Source organism: Paramisgurnus dabryanus, chromosome 18 (assembly GCF_030506205.2).
Source record: "Paramisgurnus dabryanus chromosome 18, PD_genome_1.1, whole genome shotgun sequence".
NCBI classification, from domain to species: Eukaryota; Metazoa; Chordata; class Actinopteri; order Cypriniformes; family Cobitidae; genus Paramisgurnus; species Paramisgurnus dabryanus.
The window spans coordinates 25339445-25351787 of NC_133354.1; the positions used below are offsets into that span (position 1 = coordinate 25339445).

At 39.5% G+C, this 12343-nt stretch overlaps 1 protein-coding gene across 1 annotated transcript in view; it reads left to right on the plus strand.

Annotated features, from left to right (window-relative positions):
* The first annotated feature begins 8726 nt into the window (after positions 1–8726).
* LOC135776828 (olfactory receptor 13H1-like) overlaps positions 8727–12343 on the plus strand; it is a 4772-nt gene continuing 1155 nt past the window's right edge. Inside the window, exons 1-2 of the mRNA XM_073812545.1 lie at positions 8727–9658; positions 11631–11849. Of these exons, the coding sequence (XP_073668646.1) occupies positions 8727–9658; positions 11631–11849 (1151 nt within the window). The remainder of the gene's footprint in view (positions 9659–11630; positions 11850–12343) is intronic.

Genomic DNA, 12343 nt, shown 5'->3' on the forward strand with positions numbered 1-12343 from the left:
CAAAAACACTTGTCAGCCTTACATGTGATGGTGCGTCAGTGATGCTCGGATGCAAGAGTGAGGTTGCTACTCGACTAAAAACCTGCTTCCCAAACATCATGGTGTGCCACTGCTCTGCGCATAGACTTAAGCTTGCAGTTGGTGATGTGATTAAAGAAATGGGGGCTATGGATAAACTTTTATGCACTGTATAGCACTTAAAACAAAAACTGAGTGAAGCTCAAAGATTGTGCTGACAGTTTGAACATTCAGTTGTGTAAAATTGTTCGGGTGTTAGAAAACAGATGGGTGGCATCTAGTCTCAGAACAGTTGAAACTGTGTGGAGAAGTTTTCCTGCCCCCCACAGACATTTTACACATGCAGCGAATAATCCTGCTCACGAGAGCGCAACTTGGGAAAGCTATACTGGCATGGCAAAGCACCTTTCATCCCATGCCTTTGTTTACAATTTAGGACTCATGTATGATGTACTGCAAGAATTGTCAGACAGGTCTCTTGAGCTCCAAAAACAAGAATGCAATATCATAATGGCACATAAAGCCATTTGCCGACAGATCAGGGTGTTCAAGGCTATGTCTGAGTGTCCTGGTCGTTACAGCCTATTGAGTCAGGGTCGAGGAAAACTCCTTTCAGGGAGTACCGCTGCATGCAGTGTGTCTCACTGACAAAACCCTGGACCAGAGGATGTTTTTTAGAGCCTGGTAAAAATAGCTCGGTAAGTAAATGATATTGATATTTTCCCTCATGGTGACGTTCTCCAGTTACATGTTTATTTGGGAAATAGTGTTTATTCTGTGAGCTGCCGGATGGGAGACGTAGTTCCTGCATGCTGGTAGTAAAACCCACTTGTTGTTCCTATAACTGTTTTACAGGTATGTGTATTCATTGTATGTTGTTTGCGTTGGTTTTAGATGTAAACTAGGCAACTAACGCTCTTGCCGGTGATGCTCTTTTCTGAGCTCTGTCGCTGCATGGCTTGACGTTTCAACGCTGCTTTTTTGCTTTGCTTTGTTTTTATTTTTCAGCACCAGCTGCATCGCTTATGTGCCAGCTGGTTGTTGGGGGTGCTATTACATCTCGTCTGTTACTGGCATTTGCTTTGCTACCTTTACTGCTTGTTTTGTTTTGTTTTCTGGTACTTTGGCTTTAATAACAGCCTCATTGTGCTTTCTGTAGCATGTTCCAAAGTTTTTTTTTCTGACAGAGTCAAGAGCTTAATTGCCTGATTGGTTTGGAATTGATCTTCTCAGAGCTGTGTGTTTTCATTTTGGGTTTTATATTTTTTTTGTATTTGAGTTTGAATTTCCTTTTTCATGGTTTGATTTTGTGCCTTACTTGTGCATATTATTTCTTTTGCTTAATTTTGAATTTTTTTCTTCTCAGGAGCTGGAGGTTCCAGAGTGGGCAGGTTAGCTGTCATCGGGATGCTGTACCTTTCTTAATGATCGTTTTCTTCTTTTACTGCTGTGAAGTTCACTAGGTTGTTTTTTTTTGGTGCACATTTATATTCTTTTCATTATTATTGTGGGTCTCTTGGAGGTCCAGCACCCGGCCTGCCCTATTCTTGGGGAACCTCAGCTCCTTGGGTTTGTTGGTGTCCTTATTTTTGGGCAAACTTAGCGTTTTGTCTTTTGCAATTGATAACTGCCATTAATTGGCATTTTATTGCTTGCCCAATTTTTAATCCAATCCAATCCATTTTATTTCTATAGCACATTTTACAAACACAAAGTTTCCAAAGTGCTGCACAAAAGACTCAGAACATACAAAACAATTAATATATTTAAAATACAAAAGATAAAAATAATAAATACCACAAAGACCACACAACTCACGCGCAGTTAAAAGCCAAGGAATAAAAATGCGTCTTTAGACGAGCCTTAAAACACTCAACAGTAGGAGTAGTTCAGACATGGAGGGGCAGAGCATTCCATAGTTTAGGTCCAACCACAGAAAATGCCCTGGGTAACACTTTATTTCGATAGTCCACTTTAGACATTTTACTGATTATAAGAAACTTTGCAACTACTTATCAACTACTTATCAACTACCAATCTTTAGATAATTAGTAAACTGTCTGCTTAATATCTACTAACACTTGATTGTGATGATATCTCAACAGACATTCAACTGTCTAGAAGTATCTTTGCATGTGCATGTCAACTTATTCCACTACCCCAAACCTCTTCCCTAACCCCAACCCTTACAGTCTACTAATACTCTAATGACAGTTAGTTGACGTATAGTTGCAAATTATTGAAAGTTAGTTGACATGTAGTTGCAAAGTTATTTATAGTTAGTAGAATGTCTAAAGTGGACTATCAAAATAAAGTGTAACCGTATACGTTTCTTAATAAAAATTGTGTATTGCCATATCTTTTCGGGTGAGGAGAACTGTAAACCTGTGTGTCCTTTATTAATAGGTCCCCAGATATTAATACTGGGGTGGCATAGTTGTTTTTGTTAAGATCAGTAAAATAAGTCATTTTCTGGTGTTATCAGGAAACCGCCCTCTTGCCACATATTGGCGTAGTCGGCAGGGTTGTTTTTTATGACCTGGTGATGGGTACATATTGGCTTGTGTATTGTGTGGTGGTGTGTTTCTTTTTTCCCCCTTTTCTCTAAGAAGCAAAACAGCAGTATTTGGATGCAGGTGTTGGACTGGCTGAACGACTTGTTTTTATTCCTAGTGATCGTAAATGTCCAAAGTTTAATGGCAGGTCAGGTATTGGAACTAATGAGTGGGTTAAGGAAGTGCAGGCCTGCATGTGGGCTAGACATCTATCAGTGGCAGATTAAGTTTTTTTTGTGTTTGATCACTTAGAGGGGGAGGCACAGGAAGAGGTTAGGTATCGCCCGCTCAGGAGCGAGAAAATACGAATAGGATCTTCACAGCCTTAAAGGAATTGTATGGCTTTTCTCATTCATACATTGGTTTGCAGGAGGCTTTCTTTTCCTGAAGGCAACAAGAGGGGGAGACTTTGCTAGAATTTTCTTTGGCCGTCATGGGGCTTTGAAAACAGCAGTCACCGAGTATAATACCCAATTTCAAAGTACTTTTGCAAGATCAGTTTGTCGAATATGTGCACGATGCCACCCTTCGTCGTGAATGAAAACAATTGATGTAGCATTAACCTAATATTACTGTATTGGAAATTCATAGTGGTTTTCCACTATGGATTTGGCCAGCGGATATAACCAGGTTTCAGTTGATGAGGTGGATAAGCATAAGACTGCTTTTTGCCTGCCCTTCAGGGTATTTGAATGGAATAGGATCCCGTTTGGGCTGTGCAATGCCCCCAGTGCGTTCCAGCGATTAATGGAGCGCTTGTTTAGAGATCAGCAGTGTCATTCATTGCTTTTTTATTTGGATAATATGATAGAGTTCTCCTACTCTGTAGAGCAGCATCTAGAGCGGTTGGAGGTTGTGCTGGGTTGGTTGGAATGTGAGGGACTTAGGGTGAAGCTGGAAAAGTGTGCGTTTTTACAACCAAAGGTTAGTTATCTGGGTCATGTGATTTCCTCAGGAGTTAAAGGGATGACTCACCTCTGCCCCATTACTCGCATATGCTGATTTCTCTCAACCGCTTATTTTGGAGGCGGATGCTAGCCATGGGGGATTTGGGACAGTCCTCTCTCAATAGCAAGTTGTCCCTCTCTCAATAGGGAAAAGTGCGCCCTATCGCATATGCTAATCGTATCCTGAGGCACACTGAGCGAAATATGTCAAACTACAGCTGCATGAATTTGGAGTTTGTAGTTCTCAAGTGGGCCATGACAGAGAAATTTAGAGAGTACCTATTGGGCAGTCGGTGCGTGGTTTATACAGATAACAATCCTCTTAGTCACCTGTCCACTGCGAAAATGGGGGCTACAGAGCAGCGGTGGGCTGCTCATCTCACTGCCTTTGATTTCGAGATACGCTACCGATCAGGAAGAAGTAATTGGAATGTCGCTGCCCTGTCCCGCCAGAATCATCCAGAGAGTGGGGTGACTAATGCCAGGGACTGCTATACCAGCATCTTTGCAGCAGGCCCTGAAGATTGAACCCCCAGTGGAGGTACCCGCTCTGTCAATGGGATCGTTTCGTGGAGAAGGACGGTGTACTTTGTTGAGTTGAGTATCTTTGTTGATTCGCCAGCTTTGTGACTTGTATGGGGTTAAGAAGTCACGCACCATGCCATACCATCCGGCTGGAAATGGCCAGTGCGAGCGTTTTAATCAGAGTCTACACAACTTATTGCATTCCCTGCCATCTTCTAGGAAAAGAGATTGGGTTGCATGTTTGCCCCATGTTCTTTTCTGTTATAATTCCACTCCGCATCAAGCCACGGCTGGTCACCACAATTTTTAATATTTGGACAGGAAACACGGTTAAACACGGATACACAGATATCATCTTTTGCGAAGGTAGTCCTTGATCACTTTGTTGCAGTTGCTTGAGATTAAGATTGTCATTATCCTAATTTCCATAAGCAAATCGGTTCTATTGTGTCAAAACAAAATTATCTGCTAATGATTCAGCTTCAGTAGCAGTATGGGGTTTATTTTCATTAATATAAACTGCAATATGATCGGCAACAATGTTCTTTAACTGTTCAATTATCATTGCATAACTTACCAAATGACAACATATTACATGTTGTACACCAGCGATCGGTTATTAGCTCTCTTGCAACTTCCACATGCGTTTGTCTCTCTATTTCTCCAAGACCAATACCACTGCTGATATGCTTCTGGGACCAGCTCAAAAGCTTTTAACACAGCAGATTTTACACCGTCATAATTCTTTCCTTTACTGCTAGAGCAGTATATGCCTCTTGAGCTTTCCCAACTAAAACTTATTGAAACATCACTGTGTGAAATCAGACCTTCCCCGTATGCCAGCTATACTTTCAAATAATGAGAAAAAGACATCAGGATCTCTCTCATTAAACACAGGCAACAATTTCAAATTATTAATTAAATCAAACAGACTATTCGTGGGATTGATAGATCTTCATTCACCTCTAAGTTTTAAACTCTCAAACCTTAATTGAAACTCTTGATTATGTCATTCTGCAACTAATTTCTGATCATATTTCATTTTTTTTTTTTTTTATCCATTTCACTTGTCTCATCAAGTTTTCTAATTTAAGTTTTTCTATTTCACGCATTTCCTTTTTCATGCAAATGTTTCATGCATTTTGAGAAGTTCTTTCTGTTGCTCAGACGACAAACCAACCAATAAAACTAGTGATATTTTTTAGCTGCAGGCTTAGCCCCAGCTATTTTTCTGTTCTGCCGTAATTGGTAAAATATGTCGATCACCTAACTTATTTCTTAACTTTCACGGAGCTCATCTTTTCTCAATTGCTTATCAATGCCACTCAATTCGTATTGATAAAAAAATTCCCCATAACATTCTTAGAGCATAGATTTAATAGCTCATCTAAAAGCGCCTTACAAAACTGAAGTCATAATGCAACAATTTGAAAATCAAAATTACAAATTAATTTAACAAATTCACCCTACTCAATATTAACTTTTAACCACTATTCAGCTCAGGTAATTCTTAAGGAAAAAACTGTGCACAACTTTTTAACTCCTCCCTAATCTTTGTGTGCTCCCAAGAGTAAAGTCCTGTGAAGCACCCAAATACCACTCGCATGTATCCGAAAAAATAGCCCGTAAACACCACCACGGCAGTGCACTCAACCCAGGATACACAAAAACAACAAACTAAAACAAAAAACAATGCAAAGCATTGCTACAACCTAACTGGGAGTATACAAATTACACAGTTTAAACCCCAAGAACTTACCTTTTTCAGAGCTGACCAAAATACGAACAACCCTCTAAAAAAAATTCCACTTGGTCTCTCCATATTGTCACGGTTATGTTCTGTGTTTCCCTGTGCTCTTATTTTGAAGTTATGTCTTTGTTTGCCACGTTTGTAGTTTTCAGTAGTTATTTTGTTTATAGGTCCATGTGCTGATTTCCTAGGTGTGTCTTGTTATCTTTGATTACTCTGTGTATATAACCCCAGTGTTTCCATTGTTTGTTGTCAATCATTGAATGAATGTTATGTTGAGTGTTGATACCTGTCTAGTTTTCTCATGGATTACTTTGTTCCTGTTTGTATGCCTTATTTTGTATCTCTTTAATAAATGTATGTGTATGGATCCACTGCCTCTGCCTGCATCTCTCCTACACATTACATAACAATTGACCACACCATGAATCCAGTAGCATTTTGGCCTATGGCCATGAGACTCTGTCAAGGCTCCCACTCCTCCAAGGATCACACCCAGGACTTCTTGGACCTTGTTCCACAAACCCATTACCCAGATAAGCTTTTTTATCAACAAAGTTTAAACACAACTCTTTCAATATGATCCTCAGGGGAGTTTTGAGAACTATGTGGAGCTAGCCCTGGGATTGAGCGGGTCTCCCTTCACTGTGGGTGAGGTCAAGGAGGATGTCTTGCCTAAACAGTTTATTTGAGGGGGCAGTATACACCAGGCTCCACAGGCTGGTGAGCCGGGCCTGTCTGGGATGCTTGTGTGCAACACATTAATGGTGGCTAGCCCATGGCTTTCCACACCTGAACCCGTTCCCAAGATGGCCCTCGCCTCACCTGAACCAGTTCCCAAGATGGCTGCCACACCTGAGCTACTTCACAAGATGGCTGTTACACCCGAGCCTCTTCACAAGATGGATGTTACATCCAGGGACTTCACAAGATGGCTGTTACGCCTGAGCCACTTCACAAGATGGCTGTTACACCTGAGCCACTTCACAAGATGGCTGTTACACCCAGGCCACTTCACAATGTGGTCGCATCACCAGGCTAGTTAGGTAGATACCCTGATGATGTCTGTTTGGGCCTGACCCACCTTCAAAAAAACCTGCAAAAAGTGAAAGAACCAAAGCACCCAACCAATACAACTCAACCCTAACAACACATTAGACAAGATAACCAATGCCAATGAGAACATGACAAATAGGACTTGGTGACCAAACAGAACATGACACAAGAAAAAGCAGAAACAAGATTAATAATAATAAACAGTTTGTTACATTTATATAGCGTTTTTCTGCAGACCTCAAAGCGCTTTAAATATGAATGGGGGAATCTCCTCAACCACCACCAATGTGCAGCATCCACCTGGATGATGTGACGGCAGCAATATTGCGCCAGAACACCCACCACACACCAGCTTATTAGTGGAGAGGAGAGTGAGTGATTTAGCCAATTAGTATGAGGGGATGATTAATAGGCCAATGGGCAAGTTTGGCCAGGATGCCGGGGCACACCCCTACTCTTTTTTGAATGACATTCTGGGATTTTTAACAACCACAGAGAGTCAGGACCTCATCTGAAAGACAGTGCTTTTTGACAGTATAGTGTCCCCGTCACTATACTGGGGTGTTAGGACCCACACAGACCACAGGGTGAGCACCACTGCTGGTCTCACAGCATCAACCTGACTTTCCCAGGTGGTCTCCCATCCAAGTACTGACCAGGCTCAACCCTGCTTAGCTTCAGTGGGCAAGCTGTCTTAGGCAACAAGAGACAAACATTTTCAACAAATATCTTTACAATTAAAGACATGAACATGAAACAAAACACATTGTGTATTCTTGCCAAAAACTGATTATTTGTTAGTCTGCTTGTAAAAGTTCTGGTCTGTAACTGTGACACAGTGAAGATGGAGATCAGACCACATGCAGTAATTCATACAATATACATGTAATAATAATAATAGTTAATATAAATACTTATTGTACTAAAATAATAGTTACCATAAGTTTAACAAGCTGCTGAATTAAGCTCACAGATAAACACAGATCTATTAATATCCTATGAAAAACAGTTAAACACTCATGGGGTATGACGAAAATTATGTCAATTGTTGTGAAACACATACTGTATAAAACCGCCATGTCCACTAAACTTATGTTGCATTCCTTAATATTTTGTTTACTAAGTAACATCAAGAAGAAGTGGATGCAACCTGTACTACTAGGTGAAGTTACTGCTGTATCTATTATACATTTTCCTTGTAAGTAAAGAAAATTTCAAGAGTAATTACTACATACTTTAAATTGTATGCTTGTATAGTGATGGGCAAAATTATTGGAGCACCTGACAGATCTGAAAATATTGACACTTTTTTGCTCCAAAACATAATTTTATTTCATAATTATGATTGGTCTGAGCACAACAAATATCAGATGAACAAGGCGTACTGTTTTAATCCACTTCTAACTTTAATATTTGGTATGTCCACCTTTTGCACCAATAACAGCAGCATGTCTCTCTGGCATAGTGTCTGTCAATATATTTCCTCATCTGCAACTCAACCCAAAGGCTTTCCTATGATTGGACTTCATTTTCTTTATAATTGCTCTATTCTATGGTTTATAGAGCATACTGATGACTTTGTAGATACAGTGGTGGCAAGCACAAGGAGATTTAATTCATTTTCCTTACTGGCCTCCTCAAAGTCCAGATCTCAACCCCATTGAGCAAATCTGGGGCGAGTTGGAAAATAAGATGCACTTTCACAGTGAAAGGAAATTACTCCTCTCATAATCATTGACATGTATTGTTGTATAGTGCTTTGCAACACTTCAGGATGATGTTATAACACACATGCTTTACTGTCCCTGTACTGTACAGCATGTGTTCTGTATGCTGGTGCTGTCACTCTATCTGTATTTTTCCTTTAGGTCACAGATGGACAACCAGACATTCAAATACACCGTACTCTTAATGGAGGGACTGAAAATAGCACCTCAGTACAACCATCTTGCATTTATCTTTCTCTTGATTGCTTACATATTTATAACAGTATTTAACATTGGGATTTTGGTTCAGATCTTGGCAGATAAAAGTTTACATGAGCCCATGCACATTCTGTTTTGCCATTTACCAATTAATGATGTGATGGGAGCAAATATTCTTTTACCACGCTTGCTGAAAGATATTTTAACAGATCCTTCTGAGCGCCACATCACATATGTGGAGTGTGTTTCACAAGCTTTTTTTAACCAATTTTTTTCAACAACATCTCACACTATTCTAATGATCATGGCCTTTGACAGATACGTGGCCATATGCAATCCATTACGATACTCATCAATAATGAGCAGTAAAATGATGGTAAAATTATCAGCAGGAGCCTGGTGTGTTCCATTAATACTGGTGGCAATTCTGCTTAGTCTGTCTATACGTCTGTCTCACTGTAGATTTGTGGTTCAAAACCACTATTGTGATAATGCTTCACTATTTAAATTGTCCTGTGAAAGTGTGGTGATTAATAATGTGTATGGATTAACTTTCACTGTGGTTTTACTCACCTCTTCAATGGGGAGTGTGTTTATAACATATTTTAGAATAGCCATGATTTGCATAAAGAGCAAAAATAAGTCTACAAACATTAAAGCCATAAAAACTTGCTCAACTCATTTGACTGTTTATTTAATTATGTTAATCTCTGGACTGATAACAATTATCCTTCATCGTTTTTCAGAAATCCCTGAAGGTAGAAAAATATCTGCTATAATTTTCTTTGTCCTACCTTCAAGCTTGAATCCTATAATATATGGCTTGCAAGCCAAGGAAATAAGACAAAAGGTTTTTAAATATTTTACTAAAAATAATTCTATGTGATTCATATTTGAAAAGCTCAGACGCAAAAGCTGCTAAATGCTGCCTAGGTAAAATAAGACCAAATGATATCAACTGAATGCTCTCAGCTTATATTATACATTCATCCAATTTTTTTGCTTTACATGCGCTTAATCCTGGCCTTTTTGCTGCTTTATTGGTAAAATCTAATAAGAGTCTAATACAAAATGTTAATTTACAAGAAAACATGTCAAGCGCTCTTCAGTTGTTTATTGGAAAAACATTCACTGTAATGATATTTGTTGTCTTCTATGTAGAAAATATATTACTAAATTTTTTCCATGTCTAGGTGATATAAATGTGATGCGTAAATTGTTTTGATGGTTACATGTTGTAATAGTATAATTAATGTATAAGGCAAAATGACATAAACACAGTTGGAATTCACTCAACAGATGAATGTGTCTGATTGTCTTAATAATGAGTGTTTATGTTTATAAATGATTTGCCCTTTAAGTTTTAAGAAAGCCTGGAAATGTCATGTTCTTCTTGAACCTCTAATAAAACCGCACGTCTTTTTACTTCTGTCCAGCGGCGCCCCCAGAAAATTTTAATAGGGGTGGCCAGAAGAGGCCATAGCAAATCATGGGGTGGCACCAAAAAATAATTCAGTCTTTAGTCTACATGCTCTATACAGTACATGGCAATTTAATTTGATAACTGTTCTATATGTGACTTTAAGAGCCAATTGAATCCATTAAATGTTACCAAAAACTGCTAATCCAATAATAGTTGAACAGATGGAGTAATATAGTATACAAAAAATAAAAACATGCAGTGTTCAATACCTGCTGAAAAATCAGCATAGACCAGTATAATTGGTGCTGGTTTTGCTGGCGGTCACCATCATACCAGCTGGGGCATTGCCAGAATGTATTTTCTCCAAATTTTGATGGCCCTTAGAATATTTTCTGCAATAAATATATAAACATGTTATATATCAAAATAAAGAACCAAGCCTCTGCTTTTGGAAAAAAAAACATTTGATTCTATCTTCATGCGCTCATTGTTAATCACCACTTGAATGCAACTAAGTTTCGTCAAAAATTTAACATTTTGGACAAAAACATTTTTTTATGAAATGAATGCATTTTCAAGTAAAATATAGTCAGATTTCATATTCTTTCATGAATTAAACCTTCAACAATGAATAAACAATGAATATAAATATTAAATAAATAAAACTTATGACTGTAATTTATCTTTGAGTGGTAAACTGCGTAATAATTCCCAGAATGTAAGGGGACACAACAACTTTTGCAGTACAACAAGGTCTTCCTTCTGTCAGGATCTTGTCAGAATCTTGTCTTGAATTATATCTAGTCTTTGTGGCAAGGTTCTGACAGTATCATGTTTTGCGTGGGAACACTCGGCCTTAGAAGTTTTTATCCAGCCATGTGTTTTCCTTTTCTTGTCTTTCCTCGTTTCAAATTATTGTTTTCACCTGTTGTCCTCATTATTTGATCCCTATTTAAAGTCCTTGTGTTTGCTGTTCTGTGCACGTTCGTTTTGTATCCTGTGTCCATATTTTGTATCCTTGCTTGTTACTATCCTGTCGAGTGCTTTTCTAGTCTAGTCTATTGTATGATATTGGTAAAGTTTATTATTTGTTTTTGTCAGTTCACTCTGTTCCTCTGTCTAGTCAAGTTTAGTGTTTAATATTATTTATGTACTGTTTACTACCTCGTGGGTTTTTGTTTCCTGTTTTTGGCACTAAAGTGTTCTTTGTTTGCCGTCTGCGCTTGGGTTCATCTACTGAAATCCTCACACCTTCGCAAACCATGAATCTTCTTGTTGGGTGTTGATTTTTGGAATCACTCTTCGGGAGGTGGTGACAGCACCACTCCCTCCCCTGGAGGAGGGCCAGGTAGAGAATCTTTTGTTTCCATTTGTTTCTGTTCTGTTTACTCACAATACACAAAAAGAGTGCATTACCCTTTTTTTTTCCAGGTCTCCAAAGGAATGTGAGAGTCGTAAATGGCCCCATTCCCGCTTACCCCCCTTTTCCTCCATCGCCAGCGGGTGCTACGGGAGTCTGGGTACTTTGTTTCAGAGTCCCGACGACCTTGCCATCGATCAGCGGACTCAGGTCAGTGTTACACCACCAATGCCTATGTTCGTGCTTCTATGGCACACACACCAGCGATCACCTCGGCTGCCCCACCGCAGGTACATCAGTAGTGCAGTTAATTCACCCTGTCCGCTCCCTGGGTGCCTGGCAAAAGCTTCCCAGCATGTCCCGTTGGTTATTACGCACAATCCACCTCAGTTATGTGATTCAACTCAACCCGCATGCCCCCAAATTCTACTTTCATGTGTCCATTCTCCCTCATCACAGGCCGTTTCCCCAATTTGCGTTCGAGGGGAGGGCATATCAGTACAAAGTTTTACCATTTGGGCTGTCTCTCCCCTTGTCTTCACAAAAGAAGTGGAGGCAGCGTTAAAACCAATGAGAGAGAGCGATGTTTGCATTCTGGCTTATCTCGACGATTGGCTTATAATAACTCATTCTCAGCAAACGCTGTGCGAACACAGAGACTTAACGCTTCGGCATCTCGCTTGTATGGGTCTTCGGGTCAACTGGGAGAAAAGAAAACTTTGCCCCATGCAGAGGATCACTTTTCTCGGTATGGAACTGGATTCAGTCGAATTAACAGCTCGCC